Below are 24208 nucleotides of genomic sequence, written 5' to 3' on the forward strand. Positions count from 1 at the left end.
ACTGATGAATATTCATAGTGTAGAATTTCTGGTATAAATATTTAAAATATCTACTTATCATTTCAGTCTTTATTTTTAATGAGTCTAGTTTACTAGAAAACACAAAGTTCATGACTATTATGTAATTGACCTTCTTTGAATTGTTGTTTAAATGTAATTTTGAATAAATCAAATTTCAATTGGTTTCAAGATCCTAGATAATGGAAATATTAAAAAAGTTTCTTCTTTTTCTAGCTCATTTTTAATATGTCTCTTTAGTTTTGTGTACTTACAACTGACCCAATCATTAGGTAGCACAAAACTGCTTAACACTAATAGAATAATTATAAGGAAAAACACAAGCGAATTACCTTTGAATTTTTTAGTCCAAATCACAGTTCTGCCACTTATTATTTATATGACCTGAGTGGTTTATAAGCTACTTAGCCACTTTGGGCCTCAGTTTCCTGTAATGTAAAGAGGATGGGCTAGCTTCCAGCTCTAAATGTATGGCCCTTTGATCTTTTAGTGAAATTCCATGCCTCTGTCATACATATTCTACAGTTATATTTAGAAGTACGAGGTGAGTCAATGAAAGAATTTTTCCCAGTGGCTTGTGGAAATCACTTTCATTATTTTATACTCACATCTCATACAAAAACTTTATATATAGAAACTAGTTATTATAATCTAGGAAACTGTTTCAAAGTATATTATTTGAAGCTTGGCTTGGCAGAATTTTAAGAATCCTTCTTGAACTGTATTTCAGTAAACATGGTCCCTCATTATTTCACTTTAGTATTGCAGCCCATATGAGGAAATATCCCATTTCCTTCTCCCACTGATTTGTTGGATCTCCAGAATCTGGCTCCATCTCTCCTTCAGGGCTCTCAGGGTACCACTTGATCTGATACTCTAATGCCATCAATTTGAGTTTGAATTTGCATGCTTCCCTTGCCACGCCCCCCATTCAAGATTATCAGTTGAAAATCATTTAAGTCATCCATTCCTAAATAACTTTTCCTTACAAAAGGTCTCCAATATTCTCGGATATAATCTCCCATAAGGAGTTCAGAGTCAAAAGTAAAGTGGGTTCAAGCTTAGAGAGTACATATGGCAAAAAAGGGACAACTCAGAGCTTCTGGTTGTTGAAAGTCCTTTTCATTCATTCATAATGTAATTATGCCATTAATTAAATAATACCATTAATGATGTGCTTTTTTCTGCTAGGCATGTCTCTCCATAGCTCTTCGTGGAGACCCAGGCACCCACTGATCCAGGGCTACTGCTAAGACACCAATAGGAAAATGAGAAGCCTAACATCTTTCAGACCCTTTGAAGCTTTTAAGGTCCTTCTCTGACTAAGGGGAAGGGGAGGGAGAGCTAGAGGGTTAGGGGAAAGAATCTGGCCACAAATGAAGCTAAGATCTTTCCTTCTTCCCACCAAATACTTCCTTCTCACAGGCACATTGGAAAGACTCTTGCTCCGAGGTAACGATACTTTTTATACATGTCCCAAAGGATGTAATGTAATCCCACAACCAATTAGAACAGGCTTCCACTCTTGAGTCATTTCCTTTCATCAAGTGTCTTTCAAAGACTTTTCATACTTAGACTAAGGACTATGATTGAAATTGTTTGATTAAGCATCTATCTTATGACTTAATTCAAATGAGGTGAAGTGACTTGATTGAGAAAATACGTAACAACTCTGCCCTTAAACTTTTTGCAGAAAATAGGCTTCCCTATTTGTATACCACTGATTTTTACATTTTAGCCCATAGTATATCTTTTACATCTTTCATTCCGCCTAGATTAACCCATTAGTTTCTAAATGAAATACAAAGCAAAAGGATTGGATGTTTGAGTAGCTAAGTAATGTAGTGTGTAGCCTATCAGGGAAGGGATTGGATTAAACAAGTATTTTTCAGTCTAGTATAGAGAAGTTCTTAACCTTTTGTTATGTTTCATAAATCCCATTGTTGGTCTCATAAAGCCTATATCCCTTCTCAGGGTAATGTTTTTAAATGTATAAAATATATGGGATTATAAAAGTAAGCCAATTATATTGAAATGCCACTATCAATTAAAAAAAAAGTTCAGGGAGAGGAGCTGAAGTTAAAATTTACAAATTGAGCAATCATATGACAATTTAAAGACTATAGGATGATTTTGTAAAGACTCCTGGCTATATAACTAAGAGAAAGAGGAGTTTGTGAGGGTTTAACTCCACTCATTATCAGAGGATGCACTGATTTAAGCCATTGAATGAATACAATTTGATGAAGCCAGCTGAAGGAGTTAAAAGTAGAGCAGAAGACGAAATAGGGAGTGGAAAAGCCAGACATAAGGGATTTGTGTAGTAGGCTTCAGGTGCCAGTTCCTGATTGGCTAGAGAAAGACTGATTCTGACTAGCAGGTGGCTATTTTGCTGGCTAACATCATCTACAATGAGAAAGATAAGAGTTTCCTCACAGGTACTCTGTTGCCCCCTCTGGCGTGAAAAAGGAAGAGCAGGAAGGAAAAATAAGTTTTGCAACTGGTTTGCTGCAAGCCGATTGGATGGATGATATAGAATCTTTGCAAGTGAAGAGCTAGCTGTGCTTTTTGGCATTACACAGAAGAAGGCCAGCCTCATAAGCTTTGTAGTTCTCTGGCTTAAAAGGGACTGCTAGCTTATAAAATAGTATGACTTTCTCCCTACCATTTTAAGACTGATCGTTAAAGTGACTTGACAACGCTTCATCAGTCCTAGAATAGACTTAATCCAGGAGTTTACCCAGCAGGAAAATTGTGGGGACAAGAAGTAGAGAAATTAAGAGAGAAGAGACAAGAAGGCCTGAATTCCAGAACTAAGAATCACCTTAAGTATAAGGATTTTCTTCACTCATGTGTCTCCATATTAGTTTTACTTAAGTATATGTCCATTTTCCCCCACAAATACCAAGTTCTTTGATGGGAGACTATTACTCAGGTTTATCTGCAACCTGTGATTTATTGATTTTTTTCTCCATTTATATTAAGCACCTGTGATTATTATTGCTTTTACCTTATTAAGTAAATTATATTTAAGATCTAATGGTGTTTTATTGTGGATGTCTAATGAATGTAAGTATTTACATAGAGGCATACTGATAGGAGCTCAAGGTGGTGATTGGGAAATGTATATAACTACAACAGGTTTCCCCTTAGGACCAGAGAGAGTTTAATTGTAGCTTCATGGTGGTAGTCCTTCTCTGGGAATTTAAAACTGCCTGCTTAAAGATAGCCTGTCTAAATCAGTTAGCAGAGAGAGAGTATAGGTGGTTATACCCAAGGTGAGATATTACAGTGTGGGGATCCATATCCAGGCATACCATGCAGGAATTATATTCATATCTGACAATGTATGTAATTAACAATTGTATTTTCCTTTATGAATTTTAAAAGATTCCTTGCTTTCTTAAGTGTCATTTTTACAGAGGATCATATTTCCAATTAAATAAAGAAAGTCAGAATAGGATTGCACAAATAAAACCTTACATTAACTTTTCAGGGACAGACCTGTATAGATAACTCACCTGTTTCTATAAAGTGGTGCCTTATAATGCCTAAACACCTTGGAAAAAGATAGAGGAGTACTAATGTTCACAAAAGGAAAAGCTTTAAGCCCATTAATTCTGTTTCTGTTTACCTCTTTATTATCAATTATTACTATTGTTTTATTCATATGATGAGAGAATCATAGTTTCAGAGATGGCAAGGCATATCGGAGACCATCTACTCCAACCCCTTCACTTTTTTTTTTATTTTTATTTTTTTTGGAGGGGGGGAGGCAAGGCAATTGGGGTTAAGTGACTTGCCTAAGGTCACACAGCTAGTAAGTGTGCCAAGTGTCTGAGGCCAGATTTGGACTCAGGTCCTCCTGACTCCAGGGCCGGTGCTCTACTCGCTGCGCCACCTAGCTGCCCCCCTTCACTTTTTAAATGAGGAAATGAAAGCCCATGGAGATTATGTGAATGTGACTTTTGCAAAGTCATCAATGTAGTAAATGTAACCGGTAGGATTTGAACCCAGGTCCTTTAACACCAGAGTCAGTAAGTAATCTTTCTACCGTACTTTGCTATCTCTATGGCCTTCTTTCCTAATTACAGCTTTTAGTCAATGAAAGCAGATTTCCATCTCCACAAAGTTTGAATCATACAAGTCTTTCCATTACTAACAGAGTCCCGATCAAGAAATTAATTCCCTCAACAACAACAAAAAGTAACTGAGTGTTCGTCGGTAGATGGCACACTGAACAGAGCACTGCCCTTTATTTGAAAAGCTTCTTTACCCACTATGTGACCCTGGCCAAGCCTGGTTAAACTCCATAGGCCTCAGTTTCCCCTTCCATAAAAAGGAGATAATAATAGTACCTGCCTCATGGAGTGGTTGTGAGGATTAAATGAATAAAATATGGAAAGTACTTTGAAAATTTTAAGTACTCCAGAAATGCTCTCTATTATTGTTATTTTAAGTAATTTTCACATTCTCCTAAATGTACCAACTACTGCTGGATAAGAAAGACTTTTGGATACTTACCCTCCAAAAATTCCTTTGAGATTACTACATCCAATATTTCTATATCCTTTCTTAAGTATATATGTCTTAGTGCTAGTGCCTTTCCTCTCTTAATTATCTTTAATTGATCCTGTGTATCTCTTCTCTGTAAATAGTTATTTGCATGTTGTTTCCTGCATTAGACCAGGAGCACCTTGGGAGCAGAAGCTGCCTTTTGCCTTTGTTTCCTCAGCATTTCATACAGTGCCTGATACATGGTAAACAATAAATGCTTATTGACTGCTTGACTGAAGACTAAAAGTAAGCACTGAATTAGGTTGGATTAGGTCCTGTGATTGATCAGTAAACAACAAGGGATATAACTATAGATAGACACAAGTGTATATATACAATACATACAATTAAAATAACAAAATAAGGTGTAAAACTATATATGTTTGTGTGTGTGTATACATACACAAATATATATATATATATATATATATATATATATATATATATACATCTCAAAGATATCTATCAGTGTGTGTGTGTGTGTGTGTGTGTGTGTGTGTGTGTGGCAGCTAGGTGGCACAATGGAGGGAACGTTGGACCAGGACTCAGGAAGATTCATCTCCCTCAGTTCAAATCTGGCCTTACTTACTCGCTATGTGACCCTGAGCAAGTCACTTCATCTTGTTTGCTTCAGTTTCCTCATCTCTAAAATGAGCTGGAGTAGGAAATGGAAAACCACTCCAAGTATATTTGCCAAGAAAATCCCAAGTCGGGTCATGAATAGTTGGACACAACTAAAATGACTAAAAAATGTGTGTGCTTAACCTACATACGCATACACACACACACACACACACACACACACACACACACACACACACATATATACACATATACATATGTGTGTGTATATATATATATATATATATATACATAGTCAACAGTACACCTTGTTATGCTGTTTACTGATCAATAGCAGGAAATAATTCAGTTCTTAATCTTATTCTTCAGTCAAGTAGTCAACAAGCATATACATATATACACACATATATTTATGTAACTATATATAAAAAGAATATTTAAGTAGATATAAAACATAAAGCATATGCTTTTACAAACATAAAGTAAGATCTAAATTATATTTGGCAGCACCTTCATTTATTGTGCTTTAGGTTTCTTAAAGCCAGGAAGTACACCAAGTTGAACTTTATAAAAGTCTTGCCACCTAAAGCGGTGTCATATATTCTATAAATGTCTTAAAATGTTTGTCAGTGCTACAGTTTGGGGTCAGGGAATATCACCAATTAATTTTCTTTGATATTTCTTTTTGGATTTTTTTTTGTTTATTTCTCATGGATTACTACTAATTTGATTATGATATAAGTGTTAGTGAATCCTTGATATAAAAGTGTACAAGACTGAAGAAGAGTCATCAGAAATAACCAAAATTTCTTGAGAAAGAGTATTTTTGTAATTTATACTAGGAAAAAAAACACATTTCATTTGTTGTGGTAACAAAAGAGCTTTTAATGTGATTAGAATAACATTTGTTTCCTTTGCCTTGGGGTGTTTTGGAACTGAACTGGGATTCTTCATTTCAGAACACATTCTAAGCTATGATAAATTCAGTATCTACTTGCATTGCCTAAACTTCAAACATCCAAAAAGAGTGCATGGAATATCAATTAATAAATACCTTATGATTATTATAATAATGAATAATATTGAATCTCTAGTTGTGATGTACAGTCGAACAAGAAGGCTGCCTCATTCAAACAATATTCCTGAAGGATGTGTGCGATTTAAGTTGAGGCTGTCTTCTCTCATCTTTTACATTTCTGTCAAAAGGATGGCTCCAGTGGAACTTAACAGAAATAGATAGACCCCCCCTCTCCTCAGTACTTTTTCAGATGAAACAGCATCCAGTCCTCAATAGCATTTGCTTGAAGTCATTAGGCTTTTTGAAATAGCATTGCATTAATCAGATGAAATCAACTTGACCCGTCACCAATGCTGGCTAGGATGTTACTGTTCTTTTCAGTGCTAGAACAGAAGTCTAGTCAGGTCTGAATTCTGGGGTCTTATTCTCTCTGGTTTTTCTCCAAAATGTCTGTTCAGCCTTTGCTTTTACTTTGATTATTAAATATTATTTATAGTATAAGCCATTTCTAATTTATTTTCCTTTAGATTCAGTTTTTACTTTGGGGTAGGGGTACAGATCACTCATGTTTTATAAAGCAGATTTGTCTCTAGGTTAAGCTTGCGTTTTTTTTTTCATATGTCCTATTACCAAATGTGAACATTTTATATTCATATTAAATACCTAGTAGTTATATGTCTTCTTATGAGTCTTATATGTCTTCTTGTACTTCAGGACATTCTTTGACAAAGTGAAATGGAAATTTAATGATCATCCTGTTGATTGTCAATAATGATTATATTAACCAAACTACCAACTAAATCTTCACTTTAAAGATATGTTTAAATTTAGTTTTAATTATTTCAATAGTTAAAAAAAAGTAAATTAGAATATTTAGCATTTTCATTCCTCATTTGTCCATTTAAAAGTGTCACTCCAATCCCTATCTTTGGAATGATAATGAACCTTACTTCTCAAAGGTTATGTTAATTAAGAACAAGCTTTGGGAGGTTGCCTCATGCCAGAAGTGTTTTCAGCTTGATCTCAGCAATAGACTTCCCAAGGACTCACCTAACTAAATTTGGAGATGTTGGTCACTATTAAGTTGGGAACTTGGTCTTGAATTATCCAGCAGCTGGAAATATAAAATAGCCCTCAGTTATATGTGCCTCCCTTCTGATTCTGTAGTAGTAACAACTGAAGTGGTAGAAGAGGTATCAGAAGGTGCTAAATATATTTTAGACCATCAATAAATATTAGCTGTGGTACTCAAACTTATGAAATACTTTACCAGTAACCAAAAATTGGCCATGCTACTTAATATGAATCTCAACATTTTTCACTAGGAAACCAGAAGATAGAAGTAAGTTGCAACTAAATAAAATCATGGCTCATGGTTCTTATTAGAGAGGCAAATCAAGTAGATGGTTTTATTCTCCATCCAAGGGAAAGAAGTATTTTATGAGATATTTGATTATCTTCTTGAGCTGTGTTCATGATATACAAAATGACCCCCATGAAAGCATGAAATGTTCAGACTTTTTTTTTACAAAAAGTAAGCAAGTTGAAAAATTCTATTAAGTCAACAAAATCCAAATTTAAGTGAATATCTGATGGATCAGTCAAATATTTATCAAGTGTTCATAAGGTGCCAGAGGATAACTACTGGGGATACAAAGAAAGGCAAGGAGTTGAGAGTTGTAGAGACTACGAAAAGCCTATTGTGTAAGGAATAATTTGAGGTGAGTCTTGAAGGAAGCCAGGGAAGCCAGAAGACACAGGTGAGAAGGGAGAGAATTCTAAGAATGGAGAACAGCCAATGAAAAGGCAGAATCTAGAGATAGAATGACATTCAGTGACTTCATTAGAAAGGTGAGCATTGGGGAGGATGGGGAACACCATTTTTGGAAAACATGGTTCAGAAGTAGGAAATAAAATAGACACAAATGAAATTGGTAACATTTTAAATTAGGAGTTCAAATTGGTTATTGACAGGGTTGTCATGGCTGGATCCAAAGTTGTCTTATTAGAGCAAGGATCAGAATTGATATAAAGCTAGAAGAAAGAATATGAAAGAGAAAATATACTTAATTTACTTAAATTAATTGAATTGTGGGATGGTAGCAGCTTTCCCCAAGTTTATGAATACTAGAAATATTTATTGAGAAAAAATATATGGTATGTCTATCAACCCATGGAAAAGTTGCGCATGCTTCTGATCACCTCCCAAGAAAGTGATATCTTGTAGGACTTGGGAGCTATGTGGCTCTATTTTTGCAGTCATGGTGAACCCTGAGTATTGCCAAGATTGAAAAGAGAATGAGATGCCTGAGTACTGCTTTAACCTAAATTTTGCCTGTAATGAAATTGTTGTCTTGGCTTACTGAGAAAATGTTAACCCTCACAGAAAAGGACTCTCATGAGGAGAAGACAAGCAGTTGAGAAATTCAGGAGTGTAAAGCCAAGGTCGAAATGAGGAGTAAAGCAAAGGAACGATGCTAATGATCTCTGTGAAGAGATGCTGGGATACAGAGCAAAAAAAATGTCTTTGGGAGATTTAGAAACTCAACCATCTAGAGTTGGAAGCACAATGGCTATCATCATAGAGATGATCAAATCAGGAAAGTCAAAAATGGTATCTGCATCAGGGAGGTCTTCAGGCCTATGCACAGCTTTGAAGCATTGAGCCAAAGGGAAAGAACTACACAATTTCCTCTGTCATTAAACCAACCAATTTAAAGAAGTTATTAATAATGGAAAATCAGTAATGGCTGAAGGATAAAGCCATCAAAACTTATGATAACCTTTCCTTAAAAAGTTTAACAGATGTCTATCAGTTGCCCAGAAGAAGCTTGCCTTACTGAATAGAGTTGCCCTAGAAGCCAGGAATACCTGGGTTCAAGTTCTGCCCCTGGTACATACTGGTTTTGTGACCCTGGGGAGATCTCTTAACCTCTTAATGTTCTAGGCTCTTTAATGTTTTTAAATTAAATGCTCTTTAATCTTATAAGCCACAATGCTAACCCGCACTGGTGAAGGAAGTTTCCGAAACTGGGACTTCCTTATGCCAATAAAATCATAGGTCCGGTCTCTATCCCTGTCTTATAATAGTTACCAGAATAAGGTGTCCAAAAAAAAAACTGAAAACATTTGACTTAAATGACTAATGGAAGAATGTGGCAGTCAAAGGCACTCACTGGTTTACAATATGAATTAATTTTACAAAATGTTATGGAGAAGGGTGATAGGACATGAAATGCAATATTGATTCAAAAACCAAAAATAAGCAGTTGGGAGGGCAAAATCAATTTAATGAAACCTTGGTAAGATACATCCTAAGGGATTTTATGGATGAAACCAGGACAACAAAGGAACAAAAGATGGAAAAGACCTGTGAAGAGTTTTTGAATGAACCCTTTTCACCATCAGTAGAGCCACATAATTTGGATTGTAGCATAGCAGTCTGAAGGAAGTAGAAATGCAAGAATAAAAGAAAGCAAGAAAAATCAGTTTAAAGAGATGAAGTATACAGAGAAGAGGTCAGTATTTGAGTTGACATAATATTGAGGATACTGAGGGAGCAATTCTCAAAGTATCTAAAGAAAAAGAAGCTCCTCAAAGCATAGACCTTTTTTTTTCCTTAGTGGAATGAACCTATGATTTCATAGATACAGGAAACTCCCAAAGTGGAAATCTATGCATATTGACATCTACTCTGCCATTTATTGTTTAAAAGGGTTGTCTGGGGGGGTGGGCACTGAAAGATTAGGTGACTAGAGCTTGGACACACACAGGAGAGGCAGAACTTGCACCCAGGTCTTTCAGATTCCAGGACTGCTCTCTGTTCATTACCACACTGCCATCAAATTAATATAGTCTGACTGTTCTTGTGATTGTCATTTAAGGACTAAATCAATTAAGCTCACAGAGGCAATTTTCAAAGGGTTAGAGTCAAAGGTGATGAATGTTTTGTTTTGCTTTTCTTACCATAGCAGCTCCTGGGAATATGTGTGCGTGTATGTGTATGGATGGATATATGGATGTGTGTGTGTGTGTGTGTGTGTGTGTGTGCGTGTGTGTGTGTGTGTGTGTGTGTGTGTGTGTGTTTCAGGACTAGGGTAAAGAGAGTAGAAATGAGAGCATTATCTAATTCAATAGATAAAAATCATTGATATTAAGATGTTATGAGTACAGTCAAGAGTCACTGCACTGAAACATCATCTCAAGTTTTGCAAAGGACACAGTGATTGTATGATACTAAAGATACAGTCTACTGTGAGATGTCATTTGTGAAAACCTGCCTATTCCCTGATAATGCCCTCAGGGATGTCCTTGATGCTTGTGTAGATTATTCTCATAAAAATTATATAGAAATGGGAAAATAAGGATAGATAGATGTACAGACATAAATACTTTTAGGTATACAGACATACATCTATGTGTGTATGTGTGTATATATATATATATAATATGTATATGTGTGTATGCACACATAATTTCTCATTTCTATACAATTTTATGAGAATAATCTACACAAGCATCAAGGGCATCCTTAAAAATATTAAATATATGTGTATGCACATACACAAATATACATATACATGCATGTGTATCACATATATATTTCCCATTTCTATACAGTTTTATAAAAAAAACAATTTATAAAAGCATCAGGGACATCCTTGAGAATATTAAATATATGTGTATGCACATACACAAATATACATATACATGCATGTGTATCACATATATATATATATATATATGCTTCCCATTTCTATAGTTTTATAAAAAAAACAATTTACAAAAGCATCGGGGACATCCTTGAGAATATTATAAGAAAATAAGCAAATTTTCATAACTAACAACCCACAATTTACTATATCTTTTCTATCATACAAACCTTGTGTCCTTTCCAAAGCCTAAAATGGTATTTGAATACGGAGACTCTTGACCACACTCATAATGTCTAACAGCAATAATTTTCATCTACTGAATCAAATCATATCCCCACTTCTACCCCCTTTACCTCATGCTATATCTCTATCAATCTATCTCTCTATGTGTGTACATATATGTACCCACACATACACACATGCATATCTCATGTGTATATATACATATAGACACTCACTCACATATATGTATACAAACATGTCTTCATAGATACACACATTTCTATGAGCTGCTATGGTGAGGGGGAAAAGATCCATTATCTTTGACCCTAACCCTTTGAAAATAGCCTTTATGATCTTAATTAGGTTGATCATATTCAGGTTTTCTTGTTCAAAAGAAACCCTAAAGTCATCTGCTTCATCATAATCATCATCACTAACTTTTATATGGTCCTTTAAGATTTTCAAAGTACATTATTTGATCTTTACAACTAACCCTGGAAGGTAGATGTTATTATCCCTGTTTTATAAATGAGGAAACTGAGAAAAACAGGTTAAGTGACTTGCCAAGGGTCATACAGCTTCTAAGTTTCTGAGGCCGTATTTGAACTTAGATGTTCCTAACTCCTGGTCCAGAACTCTAATCACTTACTAGTAGTACCACCTGATAGTATGGGGAGAGGGGTGGGGGTCAGGAATGATGCAGTCTTTTGTTGATAACATTAAAGAATTCAGGTTCCTAAACTTCTACTTTTTAGCCTGGGAGTATCCTCCAAAAATAACTTCTGTTTTGGTTTTGTTATCACCCCATTTTCCTGATTGACAATGCTATTAGCTAATCAGAGGACCTCATGGAACAAGCAAGCAAGAAAAGAAAGGGAAGGAAGGAAGAGGAGAGGAAGGAGGGAGGGAAGGAAGGAAGGGAAGGAAGGAAGGAAAGAAGGAAGGAAGGAAGGAAGGAAGGAAACAAAATAAAACAAAAAATAGCTACTTTAAAGGCTCAAAGGTAGTTTAGTGGATGGGATTTCTAAAACTGAACGATATCCTGATGAGCTGACTGTTTATTCTTGTAACTTCTCCCTCTCCTGGTAAGTCAAATTTTTTTTCATCTGCCTTTTTATTTTTATTGAATGTTATAGTACCTTCTTATTTTTTAAAAAATGGTAATGGTTTTAGGCTTATTTTTTTAAAAGCAAGTTGATATTCAATGACATGACGATAGATCATAGTTCTCTTCCTCCTGTTTTCTCATGTGGTCTCACTTTTCCCCCTCAGGTGTTTCTGGTCACTGTCTGGAATTTTGACCTGTACATGATCCCCCTGGGTTTATTGTTGCTCCTTGTTTATAATTTCATCAGACCCACAAAAGGAAAGGTCAGCAGTGTCCAAGAAAGCCAGGTAAGCCAAGCTCCCTATCAGCTTTGACATTTGAGTAAAGAATAATTTGTTGGTTTAAAAACATAATCCAAATTTGTTTTATTTTAGACATATTTAACATTATTGCCTATTAGTTTCACTGAGGCTATCTTTTTATTTGTATATAGCAGAGCCTCTTTCCCCTAAGGCATGTCAATGGCTCAGCCTTCAGGTATGTATCTTTCTCACTCTAGAAGACATAGTAGTGTTATATATGCAGAAAGAACATAAGTATTTATGGTATACAATTCTCTTCAATTCTCTTTCTAAGCAAGTTACTGAAATCTGACTTCATTAGAAGGGTGTGGATTGATAACATCCTTTATGATTAAATCTAGGTCTCATATAAGAGATTGGATAGACTTGGCTTTATGACTAATTTTCATGCTATTTTATTAGAATGAGATTTATATCAAGAATAATATCCTTGGGGATAGAATAAATTGATTACGTAAGAGACAATGTGGTATAGTGGAATGTATCTTGAGTCAGGAGAAGAGAATTCTATTCCCAGATCCACCATTTACTAACTGAGGAAAAATTCCTTAACCTGTCTGAGTTTCAGTTTCCTCATCTATAAAATGGGGAGAATATTTGCACTGTATGCCTCACCTAACTGTGAACTCAGTTCTTATTATGATTCTAAAGAGGGAGAGAAGAGGACAAACATGGTATACTTTGTGATAGCACAGTGGAATCAATAGGAATTAGCAACAGATTCAATAGGAGGGGTAAGAAAGGAGGAATCCAGGAAGACTCTGAATTTGTGACCCTAGGTACTAAGAGAATAGATCAGGCTTAATGAGGAAAATAATGAATTCCATTTTGAATATGTTGAATTTGAGCTTCTCGTAGAGGTGTCCAGCAGGTAGCGGAAAGTGAAAAACTGGAGTTTAGATGAGAGAAATGAGAGCTAATCATATAGATTTTGAAGTCTTCTGCACAGAAGCAATCATTGAAATCCCAGGAGCTGATGCAATGACCAAAGAAGACCATCTGAAGAGAAGAAAGAGAAGAGCTGAGGGCAGAACCTAGAGGGACAAATGCACTTGGTATATTTATGTATGTGAAGGGTGGTGGGGTGGATAATTACCTAATAATGGAGACAGAGGCATGAAGATAACCAAGAGAGAACCATGCCTTGGAAGCCAAGGAAGACATGAATATCCAGAAGAAGAGATGATGGGTAATGGAAGAAGTCATTCAAAAGTCAAGGAGGACAAGGGCAAAGGTCATTAGATTAGCAATAAATAGGTTCAGGGAAAGGTATCTAAGATGATTACTCTAGAGCACAAGACTTACAGGAATGTGAAGGGAAGTTTCCAAGCCACAGAATAAAAGGAGCATCAATTGATTATTACTCTATTTTTCAAGGGCTTTTGAAGAAGGAGGGTGGCATCAGTGGCAGTTCTTTTGCAATGTATTCTCTCTCCAAATATTGGTGAGGTTGGGGATGGAAACCAAGCTCAAGGGTCAATAGATCCCTTTTTGATTGATTGAACAATGAATCCTAAGGAAGATAACCAAGATTTGGAAGACATACAACCATGCTGTACAGAGATTAATTTAACTGGAGAAGTTTAATTTGGTGAATATTTTGTAGTAACATGATCACAGTTTTCAAGTATCTAAAAAACATGGAAAAGTAATTAAACTTACTGCATTTTATCACAGGTTATAGAATTAGAAACAACAGGTGGCAGTTGTATAAAAACAGGTTTTATATTAACATGACAAAGGCTAAATAACCATTTGTCATGAATGTTAGGGTGTGGGTTTTAATTCTGGTCTGTTTGGGATAGATGACTTTGGACGTTCCTTCTTGTTAAGATATTGTTATAAATGTATTAAATTATATAACATCCCTGAGCTATATATATTATACAACATCCCTGAGATGGTCATAAAGGGTTTTTATATAATCGGAGGTTGGATAAAATATGAATTTTTGAATCCTAACTCTAAGATTCTGTGATCTCATATGTAAACATGTATGTGTGTGTGTAAATATATCTCCTCTGCTGCTGCATCCTAAGGAGCATAGGACCCTTTCATTTCCCCTGCAACTGAACCTCTTTTGCATTTTCTTCCCTATTAAAATGGATGGATACTTTTCTATTTTTGTCCCCAGTACTTAACACAGTGCTCTGCACCTAATAAATGCTCAAAAATGTATTTTATTTTTTTATTCACTTCAATACAAGTAGCTGAGGAAGCTTTGTTGTGATGATGTACGGAGTGATTTTGTCCATAGAATATTTCATTTTGTCCTACTTTATATTTGATGTAATTCACTCTATGATGGATCAGACTACAGTAAGCAGCACTGTTTCTAAAGACTATCGAGTGGTTTGGTTGGTTTTTTTTACTCTTTTCTGTGACAAAATAAGATATACATTTTTGTTTTGCTTGAGACCTATTATTTCACTGGTATGGAGAATATGTATTATGAAAATTTCCTCCATTGATGTGGAGCAACAATCAGTCTATAATTCAGTCATAGATGATGATGCACTGAAATGAGGTCAGATTTATAGTCAGGGTACCTAGGTTCCAATTCTGGTCCTACACCTTACTACCTGTGTGTTCTTGGGGGAGTCATTTCACTTTTTCCCCTTATTTTCTTCATCTGTAAGAGGGGAAATAGATTAGATAAGTTTTAGGGTCCCTTCCAAAATCTATGATCCTGTGACTTGCCGTATAAGTCATATAGTTAATTAAGTATGACATAAGACTTAAACCCAGGTCTTCCTCTATCTACTAAATCTCTCTGCCCTTGAATAGCATAGTTTTTTCCTTTTTTCTTTTTGTTAAATATTAGAAGTAAAACTTTATTTGGTAAAATGTGCTAAATAAATTGACACTTTTAAAGAGGAAGAAAAATACTTATATCTTGAAAAATAGCCAGGACTTAAGGTACACCAAATTCTAGATACAGCATTTTTTTTCCTAAGGTGAACTTGAGATCTGGTAGTTATGGCATAATCACTTTTCACATTTTTTAAGCTTAAATGGTAAAATATGTACTTCTAAGTTTTGAGGGCGATATGAATCATTTAAGCCAAGTTATCCCCAATCCCTAGTCGGAGATGAGGTTTTTTATTATTATTTTAAAGACCTCATTTGCTTTCATGAAATACTGCCTGCTGACAATGCTGAGCACTTTATTTCCTTTCATCTGAAGATCCCTGAGTGTCATACAGGCCGCTAGTGAATGCCAGTCATATGCTGTGAAGTCAGTCAGGATGGAAGCATGTGAAATTCAAGGATAATCACGTCTTTGGTACCAAATTCTAGCCAATGTTAGTTGACATTATGTGATCAGTAAAGTCCACTCCAGTAAATTCAAGGAGTCACCCCTTTAATCTTAGTGTTCTGAAACTCTTTTCATAATCGAGCATAGAAAGAAATTGATTCTGTGTCCTGTACTACCAACTAGGAAGCATAAGGAAGATTTTAGCACTTAAATCCCAATTTTTAGTATCCAGCATTCCTTTCAAACAGCTATCAGGTGTTAAGAACTAATTACACATAGATGTGTATAAGCTCTCTACACTTTTAGTGGTATGGTTTAAATCTGCCTATTAAATGACAAATTTTTAAAAACTAAACTGAACAGACCTATTAGTTGGGCAGCTGTTCTAGCACCTCCTGAATGAGAGCCAAGTGCCCTCAAGTTCAGATCATTGCCTCGTCTTTTAATCCAATCACCTGTCACCACAGAAACCAAAGCAAAATTATAATGCCATAGAGAAATCTGTATCTTATCCTTGAGATTGATTATATTCATACTGCTGTATTTTCTACCATCCAATCTTTCAGCAGTGTATGAAAGGGAAAGCGCTCATTGTAGCAATGAACCCGTAATAAACTAAGTATGGAGTCCTCAGCCTTAATATACCAACTGGTTCATTTATCAGACTAAGAACAAAATGCTTTACAAACAGTAGACCTTGGCAATGAATTTAAAAGCCTATTGCCTTCAAATTATGGATATAATTCTAACAGCTATATTTATACTTCACAATTTTATATAGATTGTGAAGTAATCAATTAAGTGCCTACTATGTGTAAGCCACAATGCTGTTGGGAATACAAAGAAAATCGTGAAACTGACCTCTTCATCAAGATTACTTTCTAATAGGAAGACAAAATGTACCTACATAAGCATTTACCGAATATATGTAAAAATGAATACATTAGAATATAAGTATATAACATATATTATATATATGTAATGTATATTCTAATATTTATTAGAATATAGAGAGTGTATAAAATGAATAAATAAAATGACAAGTTAATTTTGAGAGGGACGGCAAAAACAGCTGGGGACGCCAGGATTAATTTCATATGGAAAGTGGTGTATGAGTTGAGTTTTGAATGTAACCACCCATTTCCAGAGGCAGAAGTAAAGAAAGAAAATATTCCAGGCATGGGAGACCCTCAATGTGAAGGTAGATTGCAAGTAGAATATTATATTTGAAAAACAGCAAATAGGCCAATATAGCTACTCTATAGATTGTGTGGAAAGAAGTAATGAGAAAAAGAACTTTAAAAGGTAGGAAAGGATCATGTTGTGAAAAACCATAAATGCCATACTGAGGAAAATGTATTGGATCTGAGGTAATAGAGATTTCCCCAGAGTTTACTGAGTAAAGGGGATAAGAGGAGGTAGCATAATGTTTACGATCTGTTGAACTTTGAAATAATGAATGGTACTTAAATTTTGAGAGATCTTTTTTAAAATATATGGAATATTTTAATGTATGTTTTAAATGTAGTTGTCAATAGGATATGATTAATAATTAATTGTGTTTTTCTTTCAGGAAAGCACAGACATAGATGATGACTATGATGAAGATGATAAGGTGAGTATGTCTAAAACAGGCCTGAACAACTTGGGGCCCTCAGGATGCTTGCAGCATGTCCCTTATGGCCCTCAGAAGGCTTGCAGCACACCAAAGGATTTCCTCTACATGGAAAGGATGTTTCCCCCTGCATTTGGGGGCGGGGTGCTGCCCTAAATCCTTTGGTGAGCCGAAGGGCCATAAGCAGCCCACCAAGGACTGCAAGTTGTGCAGGACTGGTCTAAAGTCAGATATCTATAAGGAAGCTAATTTGGAGATCACAGTAATGTCTAGTTTGTGGTTATTTTTGAAAGAAAAATGTGAGAGAGGTAAAACAGGATGAGATGGCAAAATAATGTAAAGGGATGTCTGTACAAAGCATTTTAAGTGAAGCAACCTGAGATGTGCCTTTTTTTCTTGGAGAAAAGACACTATGTAATAACAAAAATAATTAAAGTATAGTAGCTCTTACTTTGGAATGATATTTTCACTGTGTTGGTCTGGTCACCAAATGTGTGAGTCTGTCACTTCCCCAGCTGTTGCTGGCACCATTTTCATCTGGATATCCAAGTATGTCTGCCCATTTCTTTCTCTCAAGGGAGATTCTCTTGAACCTGCTGCTTTATTATCAGTAGACTTTCTTTCAGGCAAAACCTTATGGAATAAAATTAAGAAAGTGAAGTTCCAAATCAGACATCATTTGCTTAATGTACCTCCCTCCTTCCTGGAAACATGTAGAGATTTGAAACTAGGGTAGATAAAAACTAGGGTAGACTAAATCAGGGAGAAGGAGCAAAATAGGAGAGCAAGGCATTGGGGTATGGAAAAAATAGTTAAAGCTCAGCACTGAGGAGGCCAATGCCCAGAACTAGCCTTTAAGTCAAAGGCTATGACTACATCAAACTAAAAGCTCAGTAAGGTTAAGAATGTCATCTTATCTAAAGTTTCTTTCTATCTATGCACATAGTTTGTACTTAGTTTTATTTTTTTTATTATTTTATTATATCAATTTGATTTAAGTTATCTTGTACTCATTATATAAATTATATTTATACTCTTATGTATTTATTAAGTTGAAGTCAATTTCATTATTGACAAAGCTTCAAAATGAAAAGTAGTATTCTATTATATACGGCATTGTTGACTTCTGGTTAACCAGGATTTTAGACAGAATTCATGGTTAACATCTCAGTGTCACAACCACAATAAGAAAATTGTTTAAGATCCAAGTTAGTTCCTTGGATTAGACCCTTCCTGAGAGGTAGCCACAGTCATCTTGTCAGGAAAATACCAAACACACATAAATAAATAAAAAAGGTAATCAATTTGTTGATCGTTGAATGTTAATAAATAGCATGAGAGATGCACTGTTATAAAGAAATAAGTCGTGTAAACCTGTATACTCTAATTATTTTGATTAAAATATCATAAATTACTACTCTCAAGGCCATAACCAGATTTTCTGTGGTACACAGAAAATGAGGTGCTGAGAGGTTATGTTTAGCCCTTGTATTTTCAGGCAATAAGAATCTCAGGTAGGATCTGAATCCAGGTCTCCTGACTCCAATGCCAGTACCCTTTCCCCTATGACATGACATCTCTCTAATAATCTTGTTTAAGTGTAATCTTTGGCTTGGACTTTAGTTGAGGACGAAGGGTCATTTTATATCAGCCATTAGCATCTTTAGAAAATGCTTTAGCAAAGCATTGCCCTCAAATATAAACATTTTACTATAAGATCTGTTTTCTCTGATACAATTCCATGAACCTGAAGCTGATGTTCTTAAATATGCCACTCTCATCTTTCTTCCTGCCTCCTCCATTATTACTGAGAGGTTTGATAGTTACAAAAAAACCTTTACATTCTCCCAATGTGCATTTCCTCCCTCCCTTAAGAAGACAAACTACAATACTGACTTTGGAATGAATGAAAATTTGAAACTTTAGAATTCTTATGGCAATAAGTATATGTTTGTATACATATCTATGCACACATGACTTGTACTGTCTCCTAATCTACCAACCCTCTCATACTAACTGCCAAGGCTAAAATCACTACATAGTATACAAGGTTCACGATGTGATGCACACACTTCTGTTTGCCATCATTAATGTTCTGCATCAAGATATTTATCCAGGGCTTTTCTGGTTTTTGTTGTATGTTAGACATAACAGACCCTGCTTCTGGGAATTGTAACCCACTGTGTAAGAGATGATCTGTTTACAAATTCTAAATATACAGACATTTAGTTCAAAAACAGAAGAGCAAAAGAACTCTTTTCTACCTAAACTATCAACCTTGAAAATGACAACCCTTAATTGTCAGCTCTCCTCCCTACTAAATTCCAAGACTCCTTGGCAGTCTCCTCAATGGACAAATACATGTAGAGATTTTGGCTGTCTTGGATGTACAGTTCAGATTATGGCGTGTCAGTTTTGGGGCCTACCATCTTTTTTATCTTCTGGAATTGCAACAATTATTAAATTACATCATAGAAACTTTTTGTTCTTTTCATTACTTACAGTGCCTGTATGTATCTTATATTAGTAACCAAAATTTGGCTTAGCATAGTTGGCTTCCTTTCTTCATCAGTTATCTGAGACTTTTCAATGTAGCTAGTTTTCTGACTTTAAAAAAGCCAATTTTCAAAACTAAACTTTGAAAATAGGATGCCCATTCTCTCTTATAACTAATGGTATATATAAGAAATTGTTTGTTGCAAGTGGAATTCAGCAAAGACCCAGCAGAACAGATAATGGCAAGGTTCATCTGGTAGCAAAGAGATGACATTTTCTATTTGTGTTAGATTTAGCATGTGGAATCCTTCCGTATGGGCCTTATTTGTACGGATGGATTACAATGAAAATTGCATTAATTTTCTACACAGTAAAGGTCAGTAATTGAAACATGAACCAAGAGTTTATTGTGTAAAATGCTGTATCCCCATACTTAGGAAAGGTCACTCAAGACAATAATATCTTGTTTTCATTCCTGAAGGTATAAATAATTGCATTAGAGTTTCTCTCTTTTTCCAGCCCAACAATCACTTACATAGAAGATTTTCAGCATTTATCATTAACATCAGGAGGGAGGAATGATAAGGGCACAAGGAGAAAAATTAAGCTTAAAGAACTTTTTGCTGCTCTTTGGGACAGGAGTTGGGTAGAGGGAAGTTAGAAGCACCTTGTCTACCTGGTGGTCTTTAAAATCTGACTATCACAAGTCAGAGTTGCAGACTCCAGGTCTTCTACATCTTTCTGAGAGGACTAAGCTTTCCCATTACAGGTTCTCCTAAAGCACTACTGACAAAATATAAATTATGAACAGAAGGAGGTACGTCTCCTTTGCTCTAAGAGATTAGAAGTATAGGTAATAAATGTTTGTTGAATAAGAAATATTTTGTAATTAAAAATACAAATTAGTTATCTCATTTTTTGACCAATCAGATCATCATCAACATTTAAGTAGCTTTGAAATCAATGATTTTTTAGTGTTTAAATTGGACTGCCTTCTCTAAACACATTAATCCTCCTAGCATTAATAGAGGCATAGCTTTTTTGGAAAGAGATACACATGATACATGCTGAAAATGGCCCTCTCTGAAAATTCAGGTTCATGACACTTTGGATTAGGTAGGTCAAGTCTAGAATGACTTATCTTGCTGCATTCTTACAAAGTAGAATGGTGCATAGGATTGTTATCAGGGAAGACTGGTGTCCTTGGAGGAAACTTTATTTTTTCTCTCAAACTGATAGTGAGAGGATGGTTAGCTAAGTTTCTTTTTATCCCTTCCTTGGAAAATGCTCAACTCAGAACCATTTTTTATTAGTAATGTGCTTTTTTGTGGCCAGCTGGAAGGCAGTATTACTGTATGTTAAACAGTACTTGAAGATTGTGAAGTGTTACTTCCTAAACTAGGAATTAAAAGGAAAGAACTTGGTTTAAAAATTAATTTTGAATGATTAGTTGTTTGCTCATATATTCTGTGGGAGATATACAAAGGGTAAGTTAAAACCCATCTACATGACATTTTGTAGCAGCCTGATTATGAATAATTGTCAAAGTAATAAAGTAAATGGTCATTTTGATTTAACTCCTTTTAATTTGATTTAATATTATTTTGGCTATGAATTGATTTAATTGCTAACATTTTTACCGTGCCATCATAGTTTCAAGACTTTAATAGTAAAGTGGATCAGAGCCAATTCTTAATTATCAGTTTATTCATGTTGTGAATGAGAAGGGATTGCTTTCTCCATTTCCTGTAGGCATTTCATTGAGACATCAACTTCCTCAAATTTTCTTTTTCAAAAACACAACCTATTTTCTCATAAATTTTCAAAACAGAATTTTGGCTTTTACTACCAATAAAGGTCATATTGGAAAATTTGTAGGATTTATACAAGACATATTTAAACCTGCTTTGAAATCAAGCCAATTGCTCCAGGAAGTTTAGTTACTTTCTGGTTCTGGGATATTCCAAATGTTTTAGTGAGTCCTTTATACTGTTTTCAGGTAGTCCAACTCACATTTGACATTTTTTTGTGCTGAAGAGGAAAGCATGTGCTTCACAGTACTGTAATTTGGCTTTTGTGTAGAGGACTTTTAAATGAGTGTTATATCCTCCTGTCAACCAAGGATAATTCTCCATTCAAAATGTAATAAAGGAGATCCAGTGTAGCATTCATAGTAGAAAGAGCCCTACTCTTTGGGAGTGCTGTCTTGGATTTTAGTACCAATTCTGCCACTTAACTAGGCCCAGTTTCCTAATCTGTAAAATTCAGGCCTTGGACTAGATGTTCTCTAAAGTTCCTTCCCTCTCCAATATTAAATAGTCTTATGAGTAGTCTGATTTTAGAGTCACCTGTTCTTCTATGTATTTTCTTCATGTGTCTGTTAGAATGGCAGCTGTTATTTATTATCTATATAACATTATATGATATTGGTATTAATGAATTACTATTACTCCTGTGTGATATGGAAACCAAGGTCTAATTTTCCTAATGTGCCATTTTGTTATATAAAATTTGAAGTAGGATTTTTTGTTCACCTCCCATCTACAACAGCCACCCCCAAAAAACTATAAAGTCCTCAATTGGAAAGTAATTCTTCAAAAGGCATAATTTAAGAATAGATCTATTAAATTAGGGTTCTGAGGAAAATATAGTGTTGTTAGTGATTTGTATTGTCTTTTATATCACATACATAAAGGATCCAAAACTCCTCAGAATCTCAGACTCTAAGGTTCTCTTTCAAAACAAAAATCCCTTTTTACATTCACTACTGAAAGAATTCTTTGGAAAAATTAGCCCTGTTTAGCTTGCAATGACAATGTCATTCTGGGTTATCTGCCTCATATAAGCTTTTCATGAAAGTTTAAACTTGCCCGAAGGCTAGCAAAAGTTCCAAAGAAGATTTTTCTAAACTGTCCCAGGTTTTTCATTCATGAATTATCATTATTTTTCCATTTTTCGTTCTTCATTACTTTTACTGCTTGAGCCCTCTGGCTTGATACCAGATGAGTTTCCTGTTGCGTGCCAAAAAATGTGTTGATGAATACCAATTGTGTGAAAGTTACATGTGCAGTGTGTGAGTGCTTTATGTAATGTACAGGAAATTAGAACAGCATAAAACCACTTAGAATTGATATTGATTCAAAGCCTAAATTCTCAGTTGTGTTCATTTCCCTAACATTGAGTGTAATAGATACTACTTGAGTAGGAAGTATTCTATTAGAATTTAGAACATCTCCTTCCACCCACATTCTAATAACATACAAAGTGGTTTGATTTTTTTAAAAGTACAAGCTTTCTCATAGGAAGGGAGTCATAAAGGCAATTTCTGGTACATTCAGATAGGAATCCTCAAAACAATTTCTATTGCTTATAAAGAAAAATCAGCTCATACTCTTGGTGACTTTTTAAAGACAGATAATGACTTTTTTCATGCTGAACATTGCTTTAAAATCTATTCAAATTATCAATATTCAGTCATGTCAGGCTCAGAGAAACAAGTTATATTCTTTTGGCAAAACGGTATTTTTTTAGTCTGACTAATACTTAAAATAACATATTCAACAAAGAACTTGAAGGTAGAAATTTGAATCTATTTGTTGACAAAGTTGATGTGCATTATTGTGACAAACACTACTTAATTTTTAAACATGTAAAATATATTTTTCCCTGGCATAGTTAATCTTCAGCAATGTGTCCCTGTTTTAGCTCAGGCAATTAATGGAGAAATGAAGGTTTTTTTTTTTCTTAAATCAGACCATGCAGGAAAGATTTAAAGTAACATACTGATTGTATAATTAATTCTCAGTTGTAAATTCATTTTGATGGTGTTAATTCTCTCCCAGAGGCTCAAGACTAGTTTATTTCACCTACAGTGCTGTAATCATCTGAGAAATTAGGAAGAGAAAAGGCCTTGAAGAAAGATTGGACTCTTTATTAAAAAAATCAGTTGTGGCAATTGGGGTTTGGGATTGGTAGAGAAAAAGCATAAGTTGTTATCCAGAAATAGGCAGAATATTCATTATTAATCTACCTAAACACTCCAGAACATGCATTTTAAACCTTCAAAATCAGTCTATTTTAATGAATCATATAGTTATTGTCTTAATGTCACCTAAGCAGCCAAGTGATGGTAAAATGTCTTAAAAAGACCTTGGTTTCAGTTTATATTTTCCAGGGTCTGATGGAAAAGGAAACACAGGCATCATAATGTAAGAAGTTAAGTGTTTATGTCATATATGCACAGTTTATCAAATTTCCTAGAACCATAGGAGCCCAATTTTTCTTGACAATCCATGATGAAATAGAGAATAATTAGATATGAATTCTAGAACTCAAAATTCCACCCTTTTATTTCTTGTGACCTATGACATGTTTGC

General features: G+C 34.9%; 1 protein-coding gene across 4 annotated transcripts in view; it reads left to right on the top strand.

The window, feature by feature from the left end:
* The window catches only part of MCTP2 (multiple C2 and transmembrane domain containing 2), a 214555-nt gene that overhangs the window by 165933 nt on the left and 24414 nt on the right, over positions 1-24208 (top strand). For all 4 annotated transcript variants that reach the window (XM_036735251.1, XM_036735246.1, XM_036735247.1 and 1 more), the window contains 2 exons: positions 12325-12447; positions 17295-17336. In XM_036735251.1, the coding sequence (XP_036591146.1) occupies positions 12325-12447; positions 17295-17336 (165 nt within the window). The remainder of the gene's footprint in view (positions 1-12324; positions 12448-17294; positions 17337-24208) is intronic.

This window comes from Trichosurus vulpecula, chromosome 8 (assembly GCF_011100635.1).
Source record: "Trichosurus vulpecula isolate mTriVul1 chromosome 8, mTriVul1.pri, whole genome shotgun sequence".
NCBI classification, from domain to species: Eukaryota; Metazoa; Chordata; class Mammalia; order Diprotodontia; family Phalangeridae; genus Trichosurus; species Trichosurus vulpecula.